Source organism: Pipra filicauda, unplaced genomic scaffold, assembly GCF_003945595.2.
Source record: "Pipra filicauda isolate LSUMZ 115617 unplaced genomic scaffold, ASM394559v2 scaffold656_size334665_pilon, whole genome shotgun sequence".
NCBI lineage: Eukaryota > Metazoa > Chordata > Aves > Passeriformes > Pipridae > Pipra > Pipra filicauda.
This window is the reverse complement of record NW_024104816.1, coordinates 209,446-224,714: the sequence shown is the minus strand read 5'-3', so window position 1 is coordinate 224,714 and position 15,269 is coordinate 209,446. Positions and strand designations below refer to the sequence as shown.

Sequence of the window (15,269 nt, the reverse complement as noted above, 5' to 3'; positions counted from 1 at the left end):
GTGGATTTTCCAGAGCCACGTTCCTACCTGGGATCTAGTTCTGGGCTCATTTTCAGCCCAAATCCCCTTTACTTGCCTATGACAGGCAACCCCCCATTGTAGCTCCCTTGATTGGAAGTTATTACTCAACCATAACAGAGCCGAGCATAGCTTGGAAAATCCTTGGAAAATCCTTGGAAATCCCGTTCGGAGCCATGTGACTCTCTGCCCATAGCGCTTGAAGAGCAGAGACTTGCTGGGACATCTGACCCCACTTCTGTTTTCCCTGTAGATCTGCATCCAGCAAGGCTGGAAGGCGCCGTACGGACGCTTTGATATCCTGCCTCTGCTCCTCCAAGCCAACGGCAACGATCCAGAGCTCTTCGAAATCCCCCCGGAGCTCGTGCTGGAAGTGCCCATCCGGCACCCCAAGTAAGTCAGAGGAAGCCCCAGAGCTGCTCAAGGGGATCAGCAGGACTGAGATCCTCTGGTTCCACCCCAAGCCACCCCCTGTGCTTGGCCTTTCGTTGCCATGGCTTGGGTGCTTTACCCAGGACCTTCCCCCAGGTCTTCCCTTTGCTCAGGCTGGCGGAGCCTGGAGATGGAAAGCAAGTTGTGTCCTTGTCTGGGGCTAGTTCTCCTTTCCCTGAAGTCTCCCAGGACTTGCACCACTCCACAGCACTCTTGATACCTCACTTTCCCCCCTCAGACAGCCCCCATGGGAGGTGTTGCCTCCCGGGTTCGTTCTGCTCACGTCCTTCCCCCCCGGCAGCAAAGTGACCTCCTCCTCCACTTCCCAGGGAAAGGTCTGGCTGGTTGCCTAACCCCGTTTGTCCTGGCAGGTTTGAGTGGTTCAAGGACCTGGGGCTGAAGTGGTATGGTCTGCCAGCAGTTTCCAACATGCTCCTGGAGATCGGGGGCCTGGAGTTCTCCGCCTGCCCCTTCAGCGGTTGGTACATGGGCACCGAGATCGGGGTCCGGGACTACTGCGACAACTCCCGCTACAACATCCTGGAGGTAATTCCTCCTCCTCCAGGAGCTCCTGGGGAGTGGGAAGTCACTGGGGAGCAGGCAGGACACCGGCACAGTGTTACCTTCAGTGGGGGAGTACAGGATATCCGTTCTCCTGGAGCCAAGGGTGTGACGGGCTGGCTGTTGTGTATCTAACACAGATGCCTACTGAGCTCCCCACAGACTTCCCAGAGAATCTTAGGGATCAGCAGGCAGCTGGTCGTGTGCTTGACTGAGGTCATGGGTGCTGAGACACTTGGTGGCTCCTCGGGGATGCTCCTGCCCATGGGGACCCTCCAGCTGGCCCCTCCGGAGTGTTCAGCCGTGGCCTGGGGGCTGCCCACAGTGGGAGGGATAAAGCCAAGCCATGGGGAGGTGCCAGTGCAGGGCATCTGGATTCACCGGGACATTCCAAGGGGGATGTTGTGTTATTTAGTGGGGCTGCACTGCTCCCCAGACACCTGAAAACCAGAGGGGTGAGAGCAAGTGTGTGTGTGTGTGTGTGTGTGTGTGTCTGTGTGTGTGTGTGTGTACATGTGTGTGTGTGTGTGTCTGTGTGTGTACATGTGTGTGTGTGTGTGTGTGTGTGTGTCTGTGTCTGTGTGTGTGTCTGTGTGTGTACATGTGTGTGTGTGTGTGTGTGTGTTTGTGTTGTGTGTGTCTGTGTGTGTGTGTGTGTGTGTGTGTTTGTGTGTGTGTGTGTGTGTGTGTGTTTGTGTGTGTCTGTGTGTGTGGTGTACATGTGTGTGTGTGTCTGTGTGTGTGTCTGTGTGTGTGTGTGTGTACGTGTGTGTGTGTGTGTGTGTGTGTGTGTGTCTCTGTGTGTGTCTGTGTGTGTGTGTTTGTGTATGTGTGTGTGTGTTTGTGTGTGTTTGTGTGTGTGTGTCTCTGTGTGTGTGCGTGCATGTGTGTGTGTGTGTGCATGTGTGTGTGTGTACATGTGTGTGTGTGTTTGTGTGTGTGCAACTGCTCTCGATGGCCCTTTGAGGGGCATTTGGTCACCTCCCTCTGCTCAGGGGGGAAGGAAGGCCGTCCTCCTGCCATGGAGAGCAAAAGGCAGGACCAAAGCTTCTCAAGGGAAGGCAAAACATCAGCCCTTCCCTGCCCTGAGGGTGCCTTGTGCCAGCCTGGGTCCCTCCTCTGGGCTCCTCTCCCAGGCAGAGGTCTCCAGTTCTTGGTCCCTTGGCCATGAGGAGCCCTCACTTTCTGCCATGTGTTGTTACAGCAAGTGGCCAAGAAAATGAATCTGGACATGAGGAAAACCTCCTCGCTGTGGAAGGACCAGGCCCTGGTGGAGATCAACATTGCTGTGCTGTACAGCTTCCAGGTACCTCCGGAGCAGGACTGTGCTCGGGCCAGGCTTGAGGGACACGGGGAGCGGGATGGAGACATCAATCCGAGGAGAACGCAGCACTCTGCTGAAATTGGGCTGTGCCTCCCTAATTTGGGGCTGTTCTGCAGTAAAATTTATAATCTCTGTGCCCTGGATGTTTTAAAGACAGCCCTACCAGCACCTGAGTTCTGCTGGTCCAGAGGGAATATCCCTAGGGAGCAAGATCCAGCCCTTCTGTCACATCCAGGAGGCAAGAATTGGCCCAGGTTCTCCCCCTGCCAGCACTTAAAGGTTCAGTAGCTGAACTAGTGCTTGGCAATCCAAGTTCAGAGGGTGGGAGCCCTTCCCAGAGCTGGATCAGAGCTGCCCCATGGAGCTGCACAAGCCACGAAAGAGCTCTCCAGGGGGACGAACAGAGGATGCTCCATCCTCTTCGTGCCATCTCAGCCTTTGCCTGGCCCACGACAAATCACAGGAGCAGTGATCCCATAGCACATCTACCCAGGAAGGACTGGGGCAGCTTTACAGCTTCCTTGGGAAGAGCAGCCAGCCTGGGTCATCTCCAAAGGTCCCGTAAGACCGTGGGAGTGAGGAATATTTGGGACAGCTCCAAAATCTTGGCTCTTGCCTTCTGGGGTGTGGTAACAGCTGTGGGCTCTGTTCTCTCCTCCCCCGGCAGAGTGACAAGGTGACCATCGTGGATCACCACTCGGCCACGGAGTCCTTCATCAAGCACATGGAGAACGAGTACCGGTGCCGTGGGGGCTGTCCTGCCGACTGGGTGTGGATTGTCCCGCCCATGTCTGGCAGCATCACCCCAGTTTTCCACCAGGAAATGCTCAACTACCGCCTCACACCCTCCTTTGAGTACCAGGTACTGTCCTCACCTTCACCTCCCACCGGTGCCCAGAGGTGGGGCCAAGAGCAGGGTGGGAGCTGAAGATGCAGGAAGGGCAGGAACACCATCTAATCCCTTCAGCAAGCTGTCCCTCAGGTCCATGACAAGTCTAATTGATGCCCTAATGTCCTGTAATAACCCCTGGATGTCACCCCTTGTCTCAGGGCAATGGCTTTTTGCCCCTCTGTGGGCACCCAACTTTTTGACCGCCCCCAACTTTTGGATGGAGCAGAGCTCCTCCCTTTGGAAGAGCCTAATTTTGCACTTGGGCGAGTGAGGGAATGACCTGGAAAAGGCCTGTATCCCTCCCCTCTGCAGCCTGCAGGGCTGAGTGGATGGCTCCTGCCAGCCTGGGGATCCAACAGGCTGACGGGGGGGCTCCTGCCCAGCGGGACCGGCAGGAGGCTGAAATGCTGCTGCTGGAGTATTTAACACTTCAGACCACGGGGGGGAAAAAGCCCCTAAGCAGACACTCCCTCGTTATCCAACCATCCCTGCTCTGGTGGTTTCCACACAATGTGACCTTTAGTCAAGAGCCCTTAAGGAACAATCCCAAACCAGGAGCAGTCTGTTCACTTCTATAACCAACCCACCAGGAACCCCGATGCTTCCTGGCCCTGATTGCAGCCTGTGAGGGCACGGAATTAGCTTCTGTGTGCTTATTCCTGGCTTCTGCTGCCTCCCCTTCCCAAAGGGCCTCTTAGGAAAAAAAAAAAAAACAAACAGTGGGCCGGGGAGGGGGAAGGATGTGTTTCCATCACTCTCCCCTTCTGGCATTGCCTGCCTTCTTTTCGCCTCTGGGCTGTTAAGGAGCATCTCAAGAGGTGAGAAAGCAGTTGGCCAGATGCTGTTACAAGCCAGCAAGGTTTATGATATTGCAATTTTTCTGTGCATGCTCCGTTGCCCAACTGCCCAGAAAATACCCCCCAGGGGTTCCAAGGATGAGGGAGAGCTGTGAAGAGGAGTCCAGCTGCTCCTCCCCTTCATGGCTCGAGGAATTCAATCCTGGGTGCTGCTGGAGCCCTGGAGCCCTGGGATTTGGGGCTCAGTGCCCCTGGAGCAGGTGGAAAACGGCATTGGCTCCTTTCCCCTCTCTCCTGCCTCTCCCTTGTTTTGTCCCCTGGTTCAGCAGAGCCATGGGTGAGCCCCCAGCCCTTCAGAGAGGGTCTCCTTCCCATGGCAGCCCTTCCCAAAGCTCCCAGAAGGGCTCGAGGAGCTCAAATTCGAGGCTGTACTTAATGTGCAGATAAAAAAAAAAGGCTTTTCCAGCCCCCCCTGTGGAGCTGGGAGGGCTCTGAGTGTCCCCTCAGCCCCTTCCCACCCCTCAGCTCCCTCTGGATGGTTCCCTGGGGGTGACACTGCTCCTTTCCCTCCCAAATCAAGCCATGGGTCCCCCCTCCCTCGAAGCAGGAAATCTCTAATATATGGAAGCATTCCCAAAGCTCTGAGCACTGCTGCCCTTCTCTCTCCAGCCGGACCCCTGGAACACCCACGTCTGGAAAGGGGTCAATGGGACACCCACCAAGAAGAGGGCCATTGGATTTAAGAAGTTAGCAAAGTAAGTACCAGCAGGCTCTGGAAAACCCTGGAGTGTTTGGGGCTGGTCCTGGTTTTGGGCAGCTCTGACTGATGGAGTTGCCCTGTGAGAGAGGGGTGTGAGGCTGGACCTCTGGGGGCTTTACCACGAGGGACATTTGGACAGACAGACAGTCTCTGAAGACCCCATTAGACCACCAGAAGGTGTGGGACCAGGTGAATAGCAGATGTTGCACATAGTCTGTTCTCCCAAGCTGTTCATTCTCCAGTAAGAGATGCTCAGGGATGGCCTTCCCTCTTTTTTGGGGTGTGCTGCCTGGTTCTCCTTTCACAGCCTCCTTGGGGCAGGGACACCTCCCCTCACTGTCCAGGGCTGTGCTGGCACAAGTGACATGAAACTCGTGTCCATATTTCTCTTTTTCTCAGTGATTCTTTATCACCTTGAGGTCTCCAGTGAGTGTCTAACCCTCCAAACACCCTCCTTGCGAGGAGGGGGGGAGACAGGAAGGAGGAATCTCCCTCCAGGCAGCAGATGGAGCAGGGCTGAGTGAGATTTGCACTTCATGGTCACTTGACCCCTGGAAAAGGGCCACACGAGTCCCTCTCCCCTGCCAAAGCTCCAAGTCAGCAGGGGCGGAGGAATGAAGTGTAATTTGGACCTTTAGGCTGATCCTGGCCCAAATGCCTCCCCCGTGGGCCATTGGCAGGGAGGTAGGAGCTCCAGCAGGAGCTGCTGGCCAAGGCTGGGGAGGGCTGGGTGTGCCCCGGGTTGGTGGCCAGGCTGCCAGGTGGCCCTGGCTCCTCACGGCAGCTCCCCACGCTGCAGCTTCCACCAGCCCCTCCCATCGGTTTGTTCCCACTCTTCAGCTGTCACCTCCTGCGAGCTGCATCCATAAACATGATCAGCAGCTGATGAATGTGCTCCTTCAGCTGACACCGGAGCTGAGCCCGGGCTGGGGAGAGCACGGGGGAGATTAATTGGGCCATTGAGGGAGGAGAAACAATGCCTGTGTCGGTGTGTGCCCGGGTGAGGGATGGCTTGATGAAAACGTGAGCGTGGCAGGTAATTTAAAAAAAAAAAAAAAAAAAGGAAGAAAAAAAATCTCCATTGTTCCCGATGGAGGGGAAAGGAATTATTTGTGTAATTCCCCATTAGTCTGAGCTGATGAGCTGAACGAGGGGCAGACCCAGCCCGGCAGCCCCGAGTGCTGCGCTTGGCACCGGTCACAGGGGGGTTTTGTGGGTGGTCAGACAGGCTGTGCTGGTTCTGGCCAAATCTGAGCCTTCAAACCTGCACTCCCTGCCTGTCCTGCCCCTTCCCTCCTCTGGGGACTGTGCAAGTCCTGGGGACAGGGGACATTTCCCCCACGGGAGAGCAAAGGAGTGATCACAGAGCAGCAAATAGAAATGTTCCTGAGGCTGACTTTGACATGGAGAGGAGCTGCCCAGGGGAGGCAGGATGAACCATCCTGGTGGGGTTTCTACCTCTTCTTTCCTCCCTTTTTTTTTTCCCTAAGTGATTCTCCCAGAGCATTTCTTCCCTCCTTGGCAGTGGGAAGCTGGACTTCTCCCAGCAGTGGGACCAGCCCAGCTGCAGTGTCCATTCCCCACAGCTCATCTGAAGGGGATGCAGGAGTCCTGCTGAACTGCAGAACCTGGGGCAGGGTCTGATGCCCCTGGCAAAGGGAACCAAGCAGCCCTTATTCTTGCAAAGGCCACAGAGCTGCTTTGTGCTCTCTCAGCCTCCCAAAAACTGCCCTTTCCCTGTTGCAGCATCAGGCTAAATCCAGACCTCTGGTGGCCCCATTTAAAGGCTTGATGGTCCATTTAGAAAAGGTGAAGATACTCTGCACTTAGGAGAAATAGTGTTGATGTGATTATGAATGGCTCTAACGTGACAAACTGGCCACAGCAGGCTCAGTGCCCCAAAACTGGTTCGTGTCTCCCCTGTGCCCTGTCACGGTGCTCCCACTGATGCCACAGACAGGCAGCCAGCATTGCCAGTGCTGCAGCACCCTGGCCAGGATTGGAGAGGCTGGTGACCTCTCAGGCCCCTCTGCCAGAGCTGAGCCCGTGGGGAGAACTGGAGGACACACAGCCAGTCACGACTGCAGCCACGGGAGGCAGCTGGGCACGGCTCAGAGAAATGGGCAACCCCTGGGCCCTGGGAGGAACTTCCCTGCCAGGAAGGGTCACAGAGTCACCGGAGTGCAGATGAGAGGGGGTGCAGACAGCTTTGTCTGACCTCCTTGGCGTCTCAGGGCTGTGGGTGTGAGGTTGGGTGAGACACCTCCTGCAGAAAGGCAGCCAGGTTGGATTTAAAGGGATGGAGAAGCTCCTGTTCCTCCTGTAGCTTCAGCTCTGGCTGGTCTCCAGCTTTTCCTGTGACGTTACCTGGCCAGTGCTTTCAGTGACTTCTACCCCCAATTCTTCTGCTTCTCTGCCCCTGCAGAAATCCCACCCCACACCTGGGTTAGCATTTTCCTTCTTACACCCATTCAGGTATTTATTTCAGCTCCATGCTCAAGCTCCCCCATCCACTCTTCCCCTCTGACAAGTCAAGATGAACGTGCTCTTCCACAGCTTCACAAAAGAAGCGACGCTGCAACTTTTTAAGGCAGACAGTTCATTTAATAATGAATAAAAGGGTCTGGGCTAGAGGCACTGACAGCAAACTCTCTTACTGGGATTCCCCTCTTGCTTCCTAGGGCTGTGAAGTTCTCAGCCAAGCTGATGGGACAGGCCATGGCCAAGAGGGTCAAGGCCACCATCCTGTACGCCACGGAGACGGGGAAGTCCCAGGTCTATGCAAAAACTCTGTGTGAAATCTTCAAACACGCTTTCGATGCCAAGGTATTGCCCCAGCTCCTGACTCCTGCAAGGGGGTGGGCACAGAATTGTGGGTGGGCCAAGGAAATATATATGGATGTTGGGAAATACGTGGTTCGATGCCCGTGGAGCTTCCTGGCTGCCAAGGGACTCCAGCAGCTCCCAGGGTGTGCTGGTTTAAGGTAAACCAGCCGGGGAAATGAACCCAACTCAAAAGAGAGATTATAAATCAGAATAACAATTTAATAAAATAGTACAGTAAGTACGATTATACAGACAAACAATTGTTTTAACCCACAAAACCCAAATGTATAACCCAGCACCCTGGGGCATGAACAGAGTGGTGTTCGTTGGGCCCCCTGAGTCCAAAGGAAAAGGAGAGGGGAAAGCATGTTGGTGAGAGTGGTGGTCTCAGTCTGGTTGAAAGTGATGGTTGCAGTCTTCCTCTGGATCCCACAGGTGGTTAAAAAAGTCCCAAGACCCCAAGATTATATATCCTCAGGTTCAGGCAGGGATGTCCAGGAGTTCCACAATGAGTGTGAGGACAGGAGCACCCTCCTGTCTCACAGGCCTCTTAACACCCAGTTTACAGCCTGAGGGGTCAGGGCTGCTCTGGGCAGAGGGTGTAAATGGTCTGTTGAGAACAGTTCCTGGGCAATGGCATGGAAGGCTCTGGAATACCCAGTTTTGGGTTACACCCATCCAGTGATGAACTGGTCCCAGCTGTTCTAACTAGGACACAGGGTCTGGGTTGACACCTGCAGAGGAATTTTTCCAGCTAATACTCCTGCATTGTAGCACACATATTCCTACAGCCTCTTGAGGGGCAGCTCCATGGTTGTCCATGTCCCTCGTGGCTCTTGTCCTCATCCTCCCTGTGGGGGGATCTCTGCCAGAGCACCAGCATGGAGTCAGCAGGGACATGTCCCATCTCCAGGTGGAATGGGGTCCATCCCAGCAGACTGGCTGGTGGTGGATCTCCCCAGCTCCTGCTGCCCTCTCTGTCCCCTCCCAGGTGATGTCCATGGACGAGTACGACGTCGTGCACCTGGAGCACGAAACCATGGTCCTGGTGGTCACCAGCACCTTTGGCAACGGGGACCCCCCCGAGAACGGAGAGGTAGGACAGAGCACAGGGGTGGGGGGCTGCAGCAGGGGACAGGCACTGGCACATGGGGAAGAACATCCTCTTTTCGCCCAGCCTGGGCTGGAATGGCCCAGGACAGGTCTGGGCGTTGTGTGACACGTGGTGCTGGACCTGCCTAAATCCAGCCTGCTCAGAAATGGGGATACCTGCTTATTCCCACTCACAGCCACTGATCACAGCTTCATTTCCTGCAGAGCCTGGCAAAACTGATGGCCTATTTTATTCCCTTTCTGCAGAAATTTGGCTGTGCGTTGATGGAGATGAAGAATCCCAACTCCCACCTGGAGGAGAGGAAGTAAGAGCACTCCAAACCCCTCCCTCCCCACTCCAAACCCCAGCAGCCCCCCCCCCAGCCAGGATACCCTGCTTCTCAGCCTTCATCCTCCCAGAAGGGAGTGGGAAATCCTCATGCAGGAATCACGTTTGCAAAGATCCAAGGGATGGGACCCGCCTGGAGAAGCAGGGAATGGAGAGAGAGGAGGTCCCAGGGAGGACAAACATACTGGGCCTGTGGACTCCAGCTTGTAGTTCCATTTCAAAGCTCCTTTGTTCAGCTTTAAGAGTCAGGAATCTATGAAAAAACCAAACAAACAAATAAAAGTAGGAACTCCCCCAAAATCATCGAATCTGAGAGCTGGGGCTGTCCAGGAGACACAAAAATAGTAGGAGCTGGAGGTAGAAGGGAGTTCCCTGCTATGTGGATGTAGGTGGAGGGAGGGCTCGGGAACCAAATTTAACTTCATGCATCGTGTGAAAATATTTCTAGGGAAAAATAAGAGCTGTTATAAACCCTGCAATGTTTGTAACAGCGAGTCTGGAACTGGTGCCTTGGAGACAGAATCCGGGGTTGTAGAAAATCCCCCCTCGCTGGGTGATGAGCCTTGAGCATCTCGGTGCAACATTCCAGAGGCTGGGAAGGGAGGGCAGACAAAGTGTTAATAATTGCTTGGGGTCTCCTCTGATTTTAGCTACTAAGAAGAATATATTCCCCTGAACTGGGACACTGCTCTGCTCTGGAATGTCTGCCCAGTCAACAACCGGCAAAAGGCTGCTCCTTAATTACGGGTGAATTAGCCCCGGTCAGGGGGGTGCAGGGGGATTTCCCCGCCCTGCCTCTCTGCCTGAGCAGCGTGGGTGGGGCTGCAGGGCGGTGACAAACACCAATTTGTGGCTCTCCAGTGCTGGCCACCCCGCAGCCCCGAAGCTGTCCCCTTGCTGAGCAGCCGAGTCCTCTGAGGGATCCTCGCAGGGCTGCTGAAAACCCACCTGGTTCCTGATGGCCTCGTGCCTTAATGGGGACAGCCGACAAAACAGGGATGCCCTGGAGGTGTCTGCACCATTTCACACGTGGTTCTCACCCCGAGGATCTTCACTTTTTGGGGTGCAACACCGGGTTGGGTGCGGTGCCGCCCGTGAGGAGCCAGGCAGATTTGAGGAGGATAAAAAGCCCAGTTTATAAAAAGCTCAGGGCTCGTTGTCCCAGTCACCTCTAAGTGTAATTTCAGGGCTGGCAGGAGTTTCTAAGAGCCAGGAGAGCCTGTGGCTCCGTTACCTGACAGCAAAAGTGGGCAGAGTGCTGGAAACAGCGACGGATCAAAAGGGTGAGAGCTATTTTATCTGGAGGAAAGGAGGCAGAAATGGAGTGAGGTGGCAGATTTCGTAGATGGAAAAGGTGGCTGCAGAGGTGGAGGGAATAAATTGCTGCCTGTGCTCCCTGCAAGACAGGCCAAGAGGTCACAGCTCTGGATGGCAGGAAGAGATCACAGAATCACAGAATGGTTTGGAGGGGAAGGGACCTTAAAGCTCATCCAGTCCCACCCCCTGCCATGGGCAGGGACACCTCCCACCAGCCCAGGTTGCTCCAAGCCCCGTCCAGCCTGGCCTTGGACACTCCCAGGGATCCAGGGGCAGCCACAGCTCCTCTGGGCAACCTGTATTTATGCTTGGGATTGCCCCAATCCATGTCCAGGACTTTGCTGATATTAAACATGGAAAAAAGCTTTTGCAGTGAGAAAAGGAGACCTGGAGGAGACTGTCTGGGGAAGAGGGACAGTGTCAGCCTGGAATCTGTAGAATAGAACTGGAGAGAGCAGTTCCTGCCCACTCCCAGCTCCGTGTCCAACAGGGAATGCTGAGGGTGGCTGAGACCCCTCAGGGTGGGGTGGCCTCTCTAAATCCCAGTGTCTGGAGGAGCCTGCCAGGGCACTGTGGCCGTAGCTCTCTGACCACAGCCCTGTGGTTGTGCTGTGGTTGTAGATTTGATTCCTCATGTCTTCCAGCAAGGGTTTTCCAAGGGTTTTCCGAGGCATTCATCAGCCATTCCTATTTAAGGACCTGCTGCTCAATGCAGCCCATCCTTCAGCAGTCATTTCCCACCACAGGGACCTTCCCATTGCAGCAAAAGCTGCTGGTGCCCCATCCTTGGACCCAGCACACCCCTGGGGAATCTGGGCTTTGTGCCCACCTCCCCCCGTGGGTTGTGCTGCCCTGCCCTGCCCTCCCCACACAACCTGGGCTGACCCGGGGGCACGACACGGGCACAGCAGAGGAAGAAGTGGACCCAAGCAGGTGGAGTGAAGCAGGAAAGCGTGGAAATCTGGGAAGGAAGGAAGGAGGAGGCTGTGGAGCAGCCCTGGAGCCCAGGGCTCTGTGACCCTGGCAGTGGTTTCTCTCCGGGGTTGTCTCTGTGATGCCGTGCCGGGTGCAGGAGGTCTGCCGTGACTCATGCACACACCACAGCCTCGCTGCTCTGCCAGTATATTTAGAAACCCTTGTGGAGAGCAATTTTTGAAGATGGTTCGATTCAGAAATACTTCTGCTGTTGTCAGATTTTTTTTTTCCTCCGCTCCCCTTCCCCCTCCTCATCCCTTCTTCTCTCGCTCCTTTTTTTTTTTGATTTTAAATTTATTTTCCACTTCCTATGAATGAAAAAAACCACCCTCAGAATATCTGTTCAGACATACACCCGACCTTGTGTGCTGCCAGGGAAGGACAGGTGGTGCCAAAGGTCCTGTCAGCTCTGCACCACTGGGGACAATGGGGCGGCCAAGGACCTCATGGAGCTGACCGTGGGTGGCCTAACCCTGGGAGGGAGCACATGGAATATTGAACCCTGAGCTCTGGCTGGGTGTCCTGCACAATTTGGTCCCCGGGGAGGACCCCCCCCAGGCGTCACCTCTGGAACACTGGCTGTTGTTGCTGTTCACAGGAGCTACAAGGTCCGTTTCAACAGCGTCTCCTCTTACTCGGACGCTCGGAAATCCTCCAGTGATGGCCCTGATTCCAGGGACAACTTTGAGAGCACGGGGCCTCTGGCTAACGTCAGGTAAAGGGGACGGGGCGGGAGGCAGGAGTTCCTGCTGCAGGAGGGACAGAGCAGGAGCCGGTGCTGCACAGAGCCCGTCTGCCCCCCCAGCTCTTACCCCACACACGGTGTATTTTAGCCACTTGCAGACCCCTCCACGCTCCCTGGGGGGTGGTGGGGCAGGAGAGGGGGGTGCCAGTGTCCCTCCCAGCTGGGCAGCCACAGCTGAGCCCCCTCTCCGCAGGTTCTCCGTGTTTGGGCTGGGCTCACGTGCCTACCCCCACTTCTGCGCCTTCGCCCGGGCCGTGGACACGCTCCTGGAGGAGCTGGGCGGGGAGAGGATCCTCCGCATGGGAGAGGGGGACGAGCTCTGCGGCCAGGAGGAGTCCTTCAGGACCTGGGCCAAGAAGGTCTTCAAGGTAAACCCGCTTCCCTGGTGCTCCGGGGAGGAGCAGGGGGGAGAAGAACAAAGGGACAGAGCACAACTGCTGGTTAGAGCAGGATCAAAACCCAGCCTCTCCTTCCCTGCTCTGGGACACTCTGGCACCACCCCAGCCCGGGATGCTCTGTATTTTGGTGGAGGTGACGCTCTGGTTTGTGCTGCACACCGAGGGGGAGCGCTGGCTTGAATTCCTGTGTTATCCCAGATGTTTGGGGAAGGAGGGCACCACAAGGCACACCCATGGCCACGGGTGTAGCCCTGCATGTTGGGGGCTCCTTCTCCTCGGTTGGCAGGGGTGGGCTGGGACAAGGGGGCTCCCCAGGGGCAGGGGGGGATGCCTGAGAGCCTGGTGTGTGCTGCAGGCAGCGTGTGACGTGTTCTGCGTGGGGGACGACGTCAACATCGAGAAAGCAAACAACTCCCTCATCAGCAACGACCGCAGCTGGAAGAGGAGCAAGTTTCGGCTGACCTACGTGGCCGAGGCCCCAGAGCTCACACAAGGTATGAAGATGGGGTCACCTGGTGGGGCAGGTGGAGGAGACACAGTGGGTTTTACTGAGGGCAAAGGGGCCAAACCTCCTTGCTTGTTCTGTGTTAAATTCCCAGCGTTTCGGCCTTGCCTTTCACCGCCATCACATGCCCAGGGAGCAGCTTGTGATGGTCTCAGGCCCCTCTGGCTGGTCCCTGTCTGTGTCCGTAACAGAGATGTTTGGAGATGATCTGATCTCCCTCCTCCTGACCCCATTTTTTGAACCAGGGAGCTGGAAACCTGGGATCTTTCCAAGCTCTCTCCGTCCAATGCCGCTCCATGGCAGGTCCAGCCCAGCGACACCTGGCCCCTCAGCACGGCTCCTGCAGCTGAGGATCTGCCGCACTGGCTGCTCAGCTCTTCCCAAATCCAGGCTCTTCCCTGCCAGCCAGGTGGCCCTGGCAGCGAGAGGTGCCTGCGGGCATGTGAGGGCACATCCCTGCGTCTCAGAGTCCTCCTGGGTCACTGACAAAAGGGACACGTGTTTGGTTGTCCCCTGGGGTTTCTGATCCCCCAGGCTCGCTGGAGCTGTGCAGGAGGGTGGTCAAGCAGAAGGGTGGTGAGCCCGTGGTCCTCTGGCTGTGGCCAGCACTGGTCTGAAGGGCTGAGCCCTCAGCAGTGACCAACAGCCCTGCGAGAGCCAGAGGCCTCTGCTGAATTCCTTCCCTGACACTTCTCCTCCTCAGGACTGTACAGCATCCACAAAAAACGTGTCTATGCAGCCCGGCTGATCACGCGCCAGAACCTGCAGAGCCCCAAGTCCAGGTAGGAAGTGCAGCTCTCCTGGGAGCTGGACACCCTGGTGGTGCACCCAAGCACCCGTGCACGCAGTGCTGCTGACCTTGACCCCTGAACGCCCCATGGAATCCACCTCTGTGCAAACCCTGAGTAATGCTGGAAGCCACGTGAAGCCAGGGAGGGGTGTTCCCCGCCTCTGTGCCCGGCAAAGTCTCTGCTGCTGCTGCCTCAATTAGCCCCGGGGGATGGGAAGCCAAAGAAACGATCAAATTGCTGAAACAAGAGGTTAAACTGTTTTTTTTTTCCCCTTTTTGAAAAGCCCCCGAGGGTGAGTCAGCGGTGCGGGGCGGGGGGGGGAGGCGGGGATGCAGCGTCCCCTCTCCCTGCTGTGACCTTGGGGACACGCTCAGGGGGCACCGCGGCTTGGCCGTGCCACCAGTGCCCAGCACGCCCAGCAGCTCTGGAGGCCAGAGCTCAGCGACTCCCCCAAAAACACATCCTGCTTTCCCTCCTTTCCCTGCAGCCGCCTGACGATCTTCCTGCGCCTGCACACCGAGGGGCACCAGGGGCTGCAGTACCTGCCCGGGGACCACCTGGGGGTGTTTCCAGGGAACCACGAGGACTTGGTCAACGCCCTGATCGACAGGCTTGAAGATGCCCCTCCGGCCAACCAGCTGGTGAAGGTGGAGCTGCTGGAGGAGAGGAGCACTGCTCTAGGTAACCAGGGCCACCTCCTGCACGGGTGGCCTCTCTCCTCCTCACCCAGCTCCTGCAGCAGCTCCTCAGGGTGCTGGGTGGCCCCCAGGAGAAATCATTTCCCGTCTCACTGCTGTGTGTTCCTGGATTGGGAGCACCTCCTTCAACCTTCCTCTGCCCAGAGCTGTGGCTCCTCTGCACTTGGGATGTAGAGAAAGGGTTTGAAGGGTGAGCAGGGCCCTGGGGAAGATATTTCCTTATTCCTTGGGAAAATTAAAGGTGTTTATATTTTCATAGAAAGAGCAACGTCTAGGACTGGAAAGAAGAGTTAGGGGGTGTTGATGGACCATCCCAACACTGTATTTCGGGTATAAGTCTGACACAGCCATGCACAGTGTAACCAGAGCTGGAACACAGTAATCCACTGTCTCAGAGCTGACATGGGGGATGAAAGCAGAGATTTGCCCACCTTGGCTCTTGTGCTGATCCCGTGCTTGTGCTGCATTCCCTCCTGGCAGGTGTCATCAGCAACTGGACAGACGAGAACCGTGTCCCACCGTGCACCATCTTCCAGGCTTTTAAGTACTATTTGGACATCACCACCCCTCCCACGCCCCTGCTGCTGCAGCAGTTTGCTTTGTTGGCCACCAGTGAGACGGAGAAGAAACGTCTGCAGGTCCTCAGCAAGGTAAGGACCCCAAGCCCCCTGTTCTCCAAGGCCCTGAGGGACAATCACAACCCCAGGGCATTTTCATCCCACACTGTTTGGTGAGGCTGAGTCTCCACCCATGGCAGCAGGACTCCTCCTGCCCTACCTTCACTGCCAC

The 15,269-nt window shown here is 56.2% G+C and overlaps 1 protein-coding gene across 3 annotated transcripts in view; it reads left to right on the top strand.

The window, feature by feature from the left end:
• The window catches only part of NOS1 (nitric oxide synthase 1), a 58,005-nt gene that overhangs the window by 35,178 nt on the left and 7,558 nt on the right, over window positions 1–15,269 (top strand). For all 3 annotated transcript variants that reach the window (XM_027747979.2, XM_027747978.2, XM_027747980.2), the window contains exons 9-22: window positions 272–411; window positions 822–996; window positions 2,216–2,317; window positions 3,003–3,197; window positions 4,694–4,779; window positions 7,466–7,610; window positions 8,602–8,706; window positions 8,970–9,028; window positions 11,942–12,058; window positions 12,282–12,456; window positions 12,842–12,980; window positions 13,695–13,773; window positions 14,270–14,463; window positions 14,961–15,130. In XM_027747979.2, the coding sequence (XP_027603780.2) occupies window positions 272–411; window positions 822–996; window positions 2,216–2,317; window positions 3,003–3,197; window positions 4,694–4,779; window positions 7,466–7,610; window positions 8,602–8,706; window positions 8,970–9,028; window positions 11,942–12,058; window positions 12,282–12,456; window positions 12,842–12,980; window positions 13,695–13,773; window positions 14,270–14,463; window positions 14,961–15,130 (1,881 nt within the window). The remainder of the gene's footprint in view (window positions 1–271; window positions 412–821; window positions 997–2,215; window positions 2,318–3,002; window positions 3,198–4,693; window positions 4,780–7,465; window positions 7,611–8,601; window positions 8,707–8,969; window positions 9,029–11,941; window positions 12,059–12,281; window positions 12,457–12,841; window positions 12,981–13,694; window positions 13,774–14,269; window positions 14,464–14,960; window positions 15,131–15,269) is intronic.